Source organism: Hydra viridissima, unplaced genomic scaffold, assembly GCF_058129835.1.
Source record: "Hydra viridissima isolate aposymbiotic clone 2 unplaced genomic scaffold, HvirCarnegie_v1 scaffold_15, whole genome shotgun sequence".
Taxonomy (NCBI): Eukaryota; Metazoa; Cnidaria; class Hydrozoa; order Anthoathecata; family Hydridae; genus Hydra; species Hydra viridissima.
The window spans coordinates 10,430,642-10,445,814 of NW_028324314.1; the positions used below are offsets into that span (position 1 = coordinate 10,430,642).

General features: G+C 26.7%; 1 protein-coding gene and 1 long non-coding RNA gene across 3 annotated transcripts; one reads left to right on the top strand and one right to left on the bottom strand.

The window, feature by feature from the left end:
* Positions 1–473: 473 nt before the first annotated feature.
* Positions 474–2,390, top strand: LOC149878619 (uncharacterized). Its single transcript, XM_090073355.1, has one exon. The coding sequence runs from the start codon at positions 498–500 to the stop codon at positions 2,289–2,291; it is 1,794 nt and encodes a 597-aa protein (XP_089929481.1). The 5' UTR covers positions 474–497; the 3' UTR covers positions 2,292–2,390.
* A 9,767-nt stretch (positions 2,391–12,157) lies between these two features.
* On the bottom strand, positions 12,158–14,893 carry LOC149878620 (uncharacterized). Of its 2 annotated transcripts, XR_016447685.1 has the most exons (3): positions 14,347–14,893; positions 12,592–13,925; positions 12,158–12,493 (listed from the first exon to the last, which is right to left on the bottom strand). It is a non-coding gene; the product is annotated as an uncharacterized LOC149878620 (long non-coding RNA). The 2 variants fall into 2 exon arrangements; XR_016447684.1 differs by having other exon boundaries at positions 12,398–13,925.
* Between the last annotated feature and the right edge of the window lie 280 nt (positions 14,894–15,173).

Genomic DNA, 15,173 nt, shown 5'->3' on the forward strand with positions numbered 1-15,173 from the left:
ACATACATATATATATATATATATATATATATATATATATATATATATATATATATATATATATATATATATTATATATATATATATATATAAATATATATATATATATATATATATATAAATATATATATATATTTATATATATATATATATATATATATATATTTATATATATATATATATATATATATATGTATATATATATATATATATGTATATATATATTTATATATATATATATATATTTATATATATATATATATATATATATATATATACATATATATATATATATATATATTTATATATATATATATATATATATATATATATATATATATATATATATATATGTATATATATATTTATATATATGTATATATATATATTTATATATATATATATATATATATTATATATATATATATTTATATATGTATATATATATATATATATATATGTATTTATATGTTATTTAAATTTCTTTTTCATTTTAGATGCCACGAAATTATAATAGAAAAACTGAAATAAAATATAGACTAGAGGATTTAAAAAGGGCCATAAAAGATGTGAACAATAAAACTTTGTCATTAAGTCAAGCCTCTTTAGCTTATTTGGTGCCTAAAACCACTTTATTTGACCACTGCAAGAGAGAATTCATAACACAACCAAGAGGTGGAAGAAAATGTATATTCTCAGATGCACAAGAAAAAGAGTTAAAGGAATATATTGTCAAATGTAGCCAGGTTTTTTATGGGTTAACAATTAAAATGGTGCGACAAATTGCTTTCAAATTTGCTGAACAAAATAACCTGAACCATAAATTTAATAGGACAACCCAATTGGCAGGTAAAGACTGGTATTATTCTTTCATAAAAAGAAATTCAAATATTTCATTGAGAAAACCTGAGCCCACTTCGTTAAACAGAATAAATGGATTTAATGCAACAGAAGTAAAAATGTTTTTTGAAAATCTGGAAACTTTACAAAGAACTTATAACTTTGACACTAATCATATATATAATGTTGACGAGACCGGTATTTCTAATATTCAACGAAACTCCAAAATATTAGCCCCTAAGGGCCAGAAACAAGTTGGGATGGCAACCAGTGGGGAAAGGGGTTCAACAACTACAGTTGTTTGTGCATTCAGTGCTTCAGGAAAGTATATTCCTCCATTTTTTGTATTTAAAAGAAAACGCATGAATGATCAGTTGTTGCGGGGAGGCAATGTCGATATGCTTGCCACGGTCAGTGACTCAGGTTGGATCAATGAAAATTTATTTGTGGACTGGCTTAATCACTTTATGTCATTTGCTAAACCAACCAAAGACGAACCTGTGTTATTAATTCTAGATAACCATGAGAGCCATATTAGTCTTGATTGCTTTCTACTTTGTCGTGGAAATGGAATTGTATTGTTATCCCTTCCACCACACACTTCCCATAGAATGCAACCATTAGATTTAACATACTTTGGTCCACTCAAATCTGCATATAACAGGGAATGTGAAATTTTTATGGCAGCAAACGTAGGCCGAAGAATTACTCAATATGAAATTGTTGAACTATTTACAAAAGCTTTTAATCGTCTCAGCAATATTGAAAAAGCAGTCAATGGATTTCGAGGAGCTGGTATTTATCCGTTAGATCCCACAAAATTCAATGATTTATTTCCAAGAAGTATCGTTACACCTGAAACGTCATTACTTGATAACATTATGAGTTCAGAATCCCAGGTAAATGCAATGAATCAATCAGATACTCAAGCCAAATCATCTGAAGTGTTAGTTAATCTGTCATTGAATCCTTCTAGTGTAAGTCTGTCACCTGATGTGAATGTCTCCCCTGAACTGCTACCAAATAGATCAAATCAGTCAATACCTCTTTTGAATATTGTCTCTGTACCTAATTTGCCAAAAAGGAAAACCAGAGAAAGTCTAAGAAAGAAACATTCGACTATTATCACTAGTTCTCCAATGAGAGATTTTTTAAAGGACAAGGAGCAAAAGAAAAGTATGAAGGAACAAGAAGTAAAAAAGATTTCTGTTAAAAACAAGAAGGTAGGAAGCAACTTTAATAAGTTTGAGGCTAATAATGAACCAAAGAAGAAAATAATAACCAGAGATGATAAAGAAAATGATTGTTATTGTTTAATTTGTGAAGAAAAGTATCATGATCCACCAACGGAAGACTGGATTATGTGTTACAAATGTAAGTCGTGGTCCCACGAGAAGTGCACAAGTTGTGCAAGCACATCTAGAGGTTTTCTCTGTGATTTTTGCACTTAATAAATGGAAGTAACAATATGTTAGAATAACATTGATAGATATTTGACATTTCATTGATGTAACATTTTATTTTGTTTGAATAAAATTTGTTGATATTTCTTTCTTAACATTTGATTTGTTTAAAATTTTATTCAATAATATTTTAGCGCTTCAATTAAGTTTGATTTGCTTTGATCATCATTTTATCCACTCCAAAAGTGTTTGTTATTACCCCACGGTATGTTCGGAATTACCCCACGTACGTAGGGTAATTCCGAACACCAATGGTTTTGTTTTTGATCGAATTTTCTATTTTTTTATAAGATGTATGAAAATTGCTTTTGAGTGTTTTTAACTGAATAGTTAGACTAAATGATAAGCAATAAATATCATCAATATATAGTTATAGTTGTCTTTAATTCGCATTCCCGCTCAGCTGTTCGCCAATACCCCACTCTCCCCTATATATATATATATATATATATATATATATATTAACATATATATATTAACATATATATATATATATATTTATATATATATATATATATATATATATATATATATATATATATATATATATATACATACATATATACAGTCAGTCACAAAAGTTTTCATACACCTTACAATTTAGAGAAAACACTTAATAAAAACCATTTTAAATGCAAAAAAATAATTTTATATCAAAGTAGCAAGAATATATCGTACAAGAAATAAAAAATAATTCACTAAATAAAAATATTTATTTGTAAAACTGAAAAATTTTAATTTTTGAATTTATAATGTCACAAAAAATTTCCTACACTAAACAAAACTTGTAAAAAAAACAAGAATATGAAAAAATGAAAAAATCTTTAGTGTTTTGTTGCGCATCAATCGGCATTTACACAAGCTTTTAATTGTCTGTTCATCGATGACACTAATTTTTCGGTATAAGAAGACGGAATTTTATTCCATTCTTCTAGTAAGATATTTTTTAGCATATTAACATTTGTTATTCTATGTTTCCTGACTTGTCTGTCTAAATAATCCCACACATTCTCTATTTGGTTAAAGTCTGATGATTGGGGAGGAAAGTGCAGTTGCTTTGGAATATTGTAGAGCAACCATTATTTTACAACATAAGCAGTGTGTTTTGGATCTCGATCCTATTGAAATATCCAATTATTTCCTAACTTTAATTTAGCAGCATCTGATTTCAAATTATTTTTTATAATGTCCAAATATACCCAGCGATTTATATTATATGTATTTTTTAATATATACCAGCTTTAGTAGATAAACCAATTTATATAAATTTATATAAGTTTCAATAATGAGCTTTTGGACAAAACGGCTAAGAAAAAACTGATGCCTACATCAAGTTTTCCAATGCCATTAAATAAAGAGGCATTTTTTAGTTCAGAAAATGAATAACATTTTTAAATAAAATAAACATCTTTATTTACAAATTTGTTATCTTTATTTACAAATTTGTTATTTTTATTTTACAATATTTAATATATTTTTAAATATTTTATTTTTTAAACTCACTGGAGTACAGTATTTGTGCAATAAATATTACTGTTTCCATGTTTTTCATATTCATTCCCTTTTACTGTAACCTCTTGTATATGGGATTGTTAATGAGAATTTAAATTGATCGTGATATTAAATATTACCAGTGAATAAAGTAAGATAGATTTTATTATTTTAATGTTATTTGTTTCAATGTTGTTTTTGAAAGAAATCCAAAATATAAGTTCTGGAGTCTGTCTACTGTTTGAAAAAATTATATTCTTATTTACTAAACCATTTTATTTCAATCAATTATTTGGCTTTCTTTGTATTTTTTCAAGGTATTTTCATTGTATATTATATTGTGCTATGTTTTTGTTTGTAGGTGAAAACTATGTTTAATGTGCAAACTATATTTCAGTTCCTCAAATTATATTTTTATTGATGTGTTCTGTCTCTGATTCTTTCTTTTTCAGATCTGCGCTTGTGTCTTAGGCCTGTAGTTTGCAAAAGGTTCACCATTGCCCTTAAGATGCTGTGGGTTTCACAGTTTGATTTCCAACCTGGCATATAAGTATATCATTTTTAAATACTATTTTATTTGTTAACTTAAAATTAAAATTGAAGATAATTTTTTTAATGAATCGAATTTCTTTTGCGAATTAATTCGCTTAGCGATTTGCTACAATTAGCGGATTGGCCCGATAATTTTATATTGTTATGTTTCTTCTATTTAAGTGTAAATAAAAATAGAAGTAGAAATAAAAACTGGTTTGAAAAATTGTTTGCTTTTATTTCAGCATTCAAGGCAAATGAACTTTGAAAAATTTGCTCTTTTATTAAAACCTTTTTGCTGAACACAAAAATATCCTTTTTTTATTAAGGAAAATGTTAAGGAAATATTTCAAATAATCTTTAAATAGTTAGACCTTTTTTGGAAACTAATTGCATGTATCAAAATCAAGTTTTATTAGGGAAAATATTATGGAAATAATGAGGCAAATGTTTCAATAAAAAATTCTGCAAACCGAAAATGTAATTCGATCCGTGTTTTCGGATTTTTAAACCAAAAAATAATCCGTATTTATAAATTAATACGTTTTTGCGGATTTTAAATTCGATAAATAACCCGAAAAGCAATCCAATTTGTTTCTATTTTATGTTATTTCATTTTTTTTCTTTTCAGATGCTGTCTAATATTTTGGAATTCTTCAACAATGTGGAGGAAAACAATTTAAATCGACTCTTTTCAAATAGAGTCCTTTAAGGAAGCGTTTGAAAAGAGTCAATTTGAATTTATATAAACAGTTAAAAAGGAAAGACAAAGAAAAATCAACAATTCCAAATATTTTTGACGAGTTTGCTTCTGAAGACACAGATTTTTAACAAATACAAGAGAGAGAGTCTACAAATTTTGGAACAAAATTTAAAAAATGGTGCGTGATAGTTGTGACCTCCCGGTTGAAGCAGCCAGAATTTCTAGGTAACATAATTGAGAACTACAAGTTCATTAATGCAGCCGCTTGTATGAGAGACGGGTACCATAAGCATAATATTTAAGAAATGAAAGAAAAAAAGCTATGTTAATACCGGTAAACTTGTTGTTGCTTCTAAACTTTAAATGTTAAAAACAGTGAAAATCTGGGAGCTGAAAAGTTACAATATCAAAGTGTTTTGTCAGGAAGACCATTGACGTTTAGTGACTGTGACAAAAGTAGTATGTTCAGCAACAGCAGTGAAAGTCTTAGGCTCAGCAGCAAAATGCTAGCTTAAATATTCAATCAATCCTTTTGTGATCGTAACGAGAGAAGAGAACTGGTTTAAAGAACGTCAGCAAAAAAAGGTTATGGTTTTACATTGCAGAAGGAAAACCTATCCTGCCAATCACGGATAGATGCACAGGACAAAACAGGTAAAAGAACTCTTGGATTGAACATTAGAAGAGTGGGCAAAGCGATTTAGGCATTAGTCAAATCATTAGTCTTTGAAGTTATAAATTGCAAAAGAAGAACCTACACAAAAGGATTTGCTTCTAAGAAATATTGCAAACGCTAATTATAAGTAAGACAACATTACATTACGCTAATTTAAAGTAAGAAGACATGCATTAAACAGTAGAATATTGGGTAAAACAATTTTTTGCATCAGTCAAACATTCAAATACATCAAATACATATTCCAGCAATTAGGAATACAGAATATGCGGCATATAGTACAAAGCAATGGTTCATCGCATAAAAGTACAGTTTGTTGCTATGGTGTTCTAGAATAACACAACTAAACCCTGTCAAAAAAATTGGTCAGGAATCAGCACTCCATTGTTAAACCATAAAGTTCAATCAACTAAGCATTTAAAGCAGCTTTTGAATGAGAATTAGTCAAATTAGTCATTAAATTAGATGAATCAATGGCGAGACAATCTTTTCTATGCTAATGAACATTAATTACATAGCTTAAAGATTTTTTTTTTTTAAAAAAAAGCTTTTCTTTTTCGAGTTAAAATACCTTAATTAAAATTTTAAGCATAGCTGTATTTATTCAAATATTGGAATAAGAGCTTTTTAAAGTAACTTTTAAATTTTTTTTATGAACTAAGAACTTTTTAAAGTAAATGGCCAAGTAAGCATGTTTTTTAAATAATCAGAAAACAAACACGAGGATTAGTTAATACCAGAAGCATATTGATACAACACCAGTAACTTAGTTTACGTTTACTTTTGATGCATTTCAAGTTGCTTGCCAGATTTTTTATTAGGTTACCTGTCAGATTCTAACTTGGATTAGTGCTATTTTAAGATAATATTATTTTGATTTTTGTTCACATTTTGTCTCACAAAACTTGATATATGTTTACTTTCAACATTTTTAGCCTAATTCATTTTGGACATTGCTCCAAAAAAAGTAAAATTTCATTTTTCACCGTAGCATATTTTTGATATAGACAATTATTTGTTTCTTTGATGAAAGTCTTGATCACATTTGTTATGAATTCGAAGTGGACTGTAATTGTTTTCATGCAGTTATGTTAATGAGGATTTTTTAATTTGCAGCTATCTATCATTATTGTATCTACATACCTTGTCAGCATTTTTGTATTCAGTTTATGTAATGAATATCTTCGCGCCGCCTACTTTTTCTAATTATTTGTAGACATTGCGAATAACGCTTTATAAAAACATTTTCTTCAAAAATGTTAGCAAACTCAAATCCGTTTTCTGATTGTTGTTGGCTTGTTGAAAGAAGCAGATATATTGACTGCATCCAATTCTATTATCAAAAAAGGGATGTCATTGTGTGCTGGCGCTAGTTTTTGTCAAGTCTATCTTTTCTGATTATGCTAAAGACCTTTAGAACACAAATAACGAACTTTATTTGCCATCTCAATTCTAATGCTCTAAGTTACAAATGTGTAAATAACGCGGCATTAGAAGATTAATAATGAGGGAATCTCATGGCCAAATGAAACGATTTGATGCTTTGAAAAGATTTCAGCGTTATCAAAGTTTATAGAATAAAAACATTTATGATTTTTGATTAATAATCTTTGAAGATAAACCTTAATCTCTCTAAAAGATAAAACATTATGATCACCCAAAGCAACATATAATAAACTTTAGGGAATAAATGTTAACGAAACATTAAAAAAAAACTCATCTGCTAGAAGATGCACTCTTATTTTTTTCATCAGTGGTTTAGGAACTTAATAAAGATATCGAAGTTTGCTATAATATATTCAACATCCTAAAAATCAGTTTTAATCTTTTTGAAAGATCTGTTGTAAGAACGCTATCCATTTTTAACAGTATTGTAAACAATACTAGGAATACTTTTGTCTCGAACAGACGCAATAGTCGCAATAACGCAGCTCTAAGAGTAATGAAATGAGTTTTAAATCATCAGATAAATTGTATCTTTATTTTTTTTAGCAGATTCCTAATTGAATCTAATATTATAAATAAGAAAATTCTTGATGCTGATACCAGTCCTGATAGCAATCACTTTGTTGAGACAGGTAATATTGATACCCTAAAAACAGGAAATAATTGCTCTACTTCTTTATCTATAAGTAGGCAATGTACAGAGCTATAAAATTATATTGTTTTACCAAAATTGCAACCGCTAAAGCCGTTTCTAAATGAAAAAAAAACTTAACACGCAAACTTAGATATTTTAACTTATCGGTGTAGATGACACATGAAAATTGCTTTTGGAAAACATTTTAAAATTAATATGCAGATAGTATATGCTTTGAAACTTTTCGAATTGTTGCAACTGTAACAATTAGAAAAGTTTTTAAAACATTAAAAATCTGAATTTTGTCCCCAATCATTTATATGCAAAAAGTTGAGCGGGAGAAGGGAGAAACTAATTGAATTGCATAAATTTTTTTGTTATTATTAATTTCAATCAGTTATTTTCCTAGTTATCAAAAAGTATTTAAACTAAAATCTATGCGCAGAAACTTTTGTCTCCCTATGTAAAAAGTTATGTCCTCAGAACTTTTTTTTATTTTGAACAACAAACAAAACAAAAAACATTCACATAAAAACAAAAAGCAAACTTTTATTTTTATTACTTTTATTATTATTACTATTATTATTATTACTTTTGTTATTATTACTGAAAATCCAAAGTTCTACTGTAGTGTTTATTATGCAGAACAGTTTAGACAACTACGAGAGTTAATATTCCCAGAAAAGGAGGAAAGGTATCCAAAGCAATAAGATGTTAATTGCATATATATCTATATATGTGTATGCTTGTTTATAATTATTAATAAAGCAAACAGTATCAGAAAAATAGTGCAGAACTCTATTTATGTGCCATATTTGTCATAATAGTTCAAGGTGTTTGAGTGTATATAGTAGCTATAACAAAACTTCTCGAGCTGTAGTTTTTTAGGTGATATTTAGGTGTTCTTGTTGGCACAAAGAAAAACCAAGAAATATAATCACAAACCAGTTAACAGGTAAACATCTTTTATGACGGGTGCAGTCTAACTGATAACATATGTTCTTCTTTAAAATAAAAGACTTGAAAACAGAGAGTTCTATTATCTTTTTGATGTTCTGATTTATATGTGTAGAGAATATGTATTGTTTTAGCAGCTTTAAGAATTTTTACACTCTTCATCGGATTAAATAAACGTGTTGATCTTTACTAAAGATTTTAAAGTGCTATATATAAATAATTGATTGATTGAAAAAACCTGTATTTATTTGAATCGATTAAAGAGAAAATCATTAAAAATTCATCAACCATAAATTATATTTAATTCTTTAAATTACTGATTCATTTCGGTATAAAGTTACATTATTGCTGATTCCTTTCGGATTAAAATTGAATTAAAATACTAAAACAAATTTCAAAATTTCTAAATTTACAAAAGTAATACTTTTTGAAGGCTTAAATCGCACAAGAGTGTTGTGTGAACGAGCTACCAATGGTTAAACGAGATGTAAAATGTTAATGTTGTTGTTGACATGTTTCATCTTATGGAAATTGTTACCAACAACTTAGCAGTTATTCAGAGTTTAGCTTTAAAAAAAGATGGCACTAAAGCTGAAAGCAATTAATTTGTGTCCAGTGTATGAAGGCATTCCGAAAGGTTTATTTGGTAACACATTCATTGCGATTTCTTTAACAGTTAGCTTATTTATATTGATATCTAACATTTTATTAATCTTTGGGATACTTAAATCAAGAATAAGAAGGAAAAAGACAGCAAATGAAATGCTTGTATTACTTTTAGCTTGCAGTGATATTACGGTTGGATTAATTCTAATACCACTCCGAGTAGCTTTTATTCAAAAGGAAAGAGAGCTTAGTTGTAGTACTAGGCTTGCAGTTGGGTTTTGGTCTGTATTTCCGTTATCTTTCTCGTGCACTATCGTGTTAACAATCTCGATAGAGCGTTTTTTTGTCGTTTTGAAAGACAACAAATGCTGCGGTAGATTTTTTAAATGGACCTACTTAATACCGATCATCGCTTTCATTTTCATGTTTTCTTGTGTACTAGGTATTTTGTATGCATACGAAATTCACATTGACGTTTTAATTGTTTTCATCCCATCAGTTTTAAGTGTTACGTTATTGTTATTACTTGTTATCAACACATCTCTATTGATTGGTATAAAAAAAATACTCAGAGTTAATGACATTCAAGTTGCAAGAAACATGAATGCAGATAAGCAACTTTCCATAACTATGGCAATAATATCATTTTCACTCATGATAACATACGTTCCTTTGGTAGCTTCGTATTACTACGTTGCAACGAGTTTCATTAGCTTCGATTGGGAATCTTACTATTCAAGCGTAAAATTTATACAATGGGCACTGTTAATATTTGAATCAAACTCAGTATTTAACGCTTTAATATATGTGGGTAGAAGTAGCAGAATCTTTAGGATGTACACTTCGTATATTCACAACTTTGTTGCAAGTATAACAAGAAAAATAAATACAAATACTTCGAATAGTACTTAAAAACAAACGATTGCTTCGTCATTCTGATATCGATGTCTCCTATGGACTCTTATTTATTTTACTTTTTGCAAAGATGTACTGATTATAATCAAACTTTGATATACTTGCATTTTCACAGACTTTGTTTACCTTAAGTTTCGATAGGCTTCTTATACACATTCTCTTATTTAAAAAACCGAATCCGTTTATTTTTATGTATATGTATTTCATTTTTATTCTGTGATGTAGAGTTTTGAGAACTCAGGAACCTTGGAAGTTTTAGGCTCTGTGAAGAGTTATTTTCAAACATTCTCGATATAAGAAATGTTTTGGCAAAGACCAAATGGTCTTGTACTTTGTTCAAAGTACTACAAACAATGATCTCATATTGTGACAAGTGACCAACAAGTGAATTCTATAACTATTTGAGTCAATACCATTCAGGATTGTTTGAAGGCAGCAAACGTTAAAAATCTATCAATAACATTAATGTTCTTCAATAGCTTTTAGATTTTCAAGTTCTAGGTGAAACCTATTCTAATTTTTTATTGCTGTTAAGGCATCATTATGGGCTAAACTTGAAGCTGATTATGGCGAAAAAACTAATCAGTTAAAAAATTCATTTGTTTCCATTTAATATGCAAGTGTCTATCGTCATATTAATGACTTTATCGGTTACCAAAGAGCTCTTTTAGGTATATAATAATAGTAAAAATATTAAAAAAAATAAAAAAATAAATAATAATAATAATAAAAATAATAAAAATAATAAAAATAATAAAAATAATAAAAATAATAAAAATAATAAAAATAATAATAATAATAGTAATAATAATAATAATAATAATAATAGTAATAATAATAATAATAATAGTAATAATAATAATAATAATAGTAATAATAATAATAGTAATAATAACAATAATAGTAATAATAATAATAATAATAATAATAATAATAATAATAATAATAATAATAATAATAATAATAATAATAGTAATAATAATAATAATAATAGTAATAATAATAATAGTAATAATAATAATAATAATAATAATAATAATAGTAATAATAATAATAGTAATAATAATAATAGTAATAATAACAATAATAGTAATAATAATAATAATAATAATAATAATAATAATAATAATAATAATAGTAATAATAATAATAATAATAGTAATAATAATAATAATAATAGTAATAATAATAATAGTAATAATAACAATAATAGTAATAATAATAATAATAATAATAATAATAGTAATAATAATAATAACTAGCAATAAGCAACCCGTAAAACGGGTTATGGTCGGTCTGTTAATTTATAGAGGCTGTATTCCACAATTTAAAGTTGCGAAACCATAACTAATACCCTTTTAGAAAAACGCCTTCAAATTTAAAAAATTAAACCATCTGTAAAGTTAAAATAAAAAGTATGCGGAGGTAAAATAATTTACTAATTATTTAATGTTGAGTAATTTACCATTGACATAGGTCATATCAGTGTTAGGCAGAACCATTTTCCTCGATATTACCAAGTTCAACGCAATACGTTTTTAGTTACTGACTCAAAATAATAACACTTCATAATGCTTTAAATTGACGAAAAAGTGAAGCTAAATTCTTGTGATATTTTTTATAACATGAACTTTAATTTATAAGATTAATATAAAGCGAACGTTAATTATACATGAATTATTAACTTTTTGGTATCCCCTTGATACATGTTTCTTTAAAAAAGGAAACTGTCTTTAAAACGTTAAGTTCTCTTCAATATTTTGACACTAATAAAGGACCTCCCTTCCCCGTTTTTGCCGTTTTACCTTAATGGTGGTCAGGAGAATATTTTTAATAAGAGTAGTCAAGTTTTTGATGAAGACCTTTTACCAGAATACCGAAATGTAAAACAATGATTTACGTGTATAAGAATTTTTTCTTTTTAATATTTATAAGAATTTAACATATATAAGAATTTTTTCTTTCCTCAAAAGTGTTGCAAATGCAAACTAAGCTAATTAATTAGTTAAAAACCTTATAAAATTTAAGTAACTCGATATTTGAAAAAAGCGCTTAACTACAATATTAACCACCAAATTACGTACAGCAAATTATTAGGCTTAAAATAGAGAAAACTTTAAAAAAAATTGAACTAATTGCATACATTTATATCATTTTAACTGACCAAAATTTACAATAAAAGGTAATCAGGTTTCTTTTTATAAATCGTATAAATGCGTCAATCGTAAATCCTAAAGAAAAAAAAAAAAAGGAATTATGATACTATAATTACAACAACAACAAAAAAAACAAAAATAAAACACCGCATAAAAACTGAAAATCGATGTACCTATTTATAGTAACCCATTTTGACATGGCAGTTAATATAAACATTTATCGAAAATGTAACAATAAAATCTGTTTCGAAGTACAAAAGGATTAACAATACTATATATGTATATAAAAAAAAAACCAATTTAAGATATAAATTGCATTTTTACCAGTAAGTTCCAATAATGAAACAACCTATTATTCATTTTTTACAATAGTCACCAACATGAAGGTGTCTATTGTTAAAAATGAATACCAACACAAAACATCACAACAACACATAATAGAATATTTACATCCTTGATCCTAAAATCCAGTGAAGATAACAAACCAAATTAAAATATGAAAGGCAAAATTAGAAAACCAATTTAAAGTTAACTATATTTATCTTTTTACTAAACATATAACTACATAAAAGTATATTTGTTTTTATGTTCAATATTAGTTATTCAATTACTTCAAATTTAGGACATGAAAACACCCTAGATTTAAAGATCAAGGTTGCATACTCTCATACACATTACGCTAAACATTAACAGACATTATTATGTGTTTTGAGAATAATTAAAAAAGGCTACACAACACAACCTAGCTCCAAAGCAGTAACTCCGCCTGGCACTAAATGCTGCCAAGTCACAACTCTGCTATAAGTACATCGCTTGGGTGGCAAGGTTATCAATCTTGCTCAACATAATGCCAAATCACACCACTTTGAAAACATGGAAACAACATAATTTAAACATATATACAACTATAAACAAATATGGTTTTATATAACACATTTGATTAATAATCTTTTCAATTTGATGAAGAGTAGCTTGTTCAGCTATTAGAAGTGGGACTGAGTGGTGAATGAAATCTTCCATCATAAAAAATTTGTATGTATTCTAGAGATGTAAAGGATTGTCAGGTTCACAAAAGGTCAAAATAATTGAAAACAACTGTCTAATTTTCTTTGGCATGTCTTAAAACCGCCTCAGAAAGAGTATTCTGCCATTCAGTGTCATCTTGCAACAGACCTTTCAAATCACATGCTACACAAAACGTTTCAAGGACAATACCATTAACAGTATGCACATCCTCCCAAGATGTTGCTCCTTTTGCTTGCAAAACTAACAGTCTAAGAAAAAACTATTCTCCAGTTGGATTAACTTTATACATTCTTACTATCACCTTATTACCACCCCTTTATCCTTCCATTTACAATGTTTATCATCAAATATAAAGTGATAAGGAATGTCTACATACGAATAGCAATATGCTCTTTCATTTTCAGTATTTAACTTAAACCATGCCATTAGGTGCATATCACGCTGAGCTGCACGATCTAAAGCCATATGTTCTGCTCCTTCTCTAAAATACATTAATTGATTTTCAGGTAGATGTTTACCAAGTCACAGCACTTTAAAAACACAGAAAGAACATAATATAAACATATGTACAAACTATAAGCACAATAAATGTGTTTAAATATGTATATAAGGTTAAATATATACTAACACTAAAATAAATAAATACCTTATATACATATTTAAACACATTTTTAAAACAATTATGTAACACATACTAACACATACACAAACAGTAAAAAAACACTTTACATTATTATAAAAACACATTGATAAAACAACTATAAAGCACTTATTACCACATACACATACATATCAAAAAAGCATATATGCAAACAATAAACGTGTGCAAACAAAAATTCTAAAAATGACGCAAGAAAATTTAAAAAGATACAAAATATATATTTACAAACAATTCTCTTTACCTTCTTTTTTTTCTCATAAGAACTGTAATCTTCATGGCAACATTTAACCTTTACATACAATAACATGTCACATGCCTTGTCAGTGTTGGCACAAAATTTTAATTTTTTTTTTCTAAATTTTCTAAAAAAGAACAAAAAAAGTTGATAGCATCACAGAAATTTCAAAGTAAAAATAACAATTTTATGGAAACAGCAATAGTATAACTTTAAATAACATCCATACCCCTATTTTCTTTCTAAAATATAAAATAATAAAAATAAAACTGCTAAAAGAAAAACTAAAACAAACAAAATCTAAACGATTTAAAAAATTAAAATCCTTTCTACTTTAAATCCTTTCTACTTTATCTAATAAAAGTTTTAATCCTTTCTACTTTATCTGATAAAAATGTATATATAACTATTTCACATACTTACTTCAATTATAATATGATATATAATTGATTAAGATGATTCTTTGTGTAATATATCTAAACTAATAATTAAATTCCAAAAGGAAAAAAGTTCAAGCTCGCTTAAGAGATCTTTCTCCAATGGCCGCGTGCATTTACAGAACGCGATTTTTCAAAGCCTAGTAACTAATGACGAAACGACGTTAAACGTTAAACGTTAAACGTTAAACGTTAAACGTTAAACGTTTCTGTGCTAATTATATTATAGATAATAATAATAATAATAATAATAATAATAATAATAATAATAATAATAATAATAATAATAATAATAATAATAATAATAATAATAATAATAATAATAATAATAGTAATAATAATAATAATAATAGTAATAATAATAATAATAATAGTAATAATAATAATAATAATAAT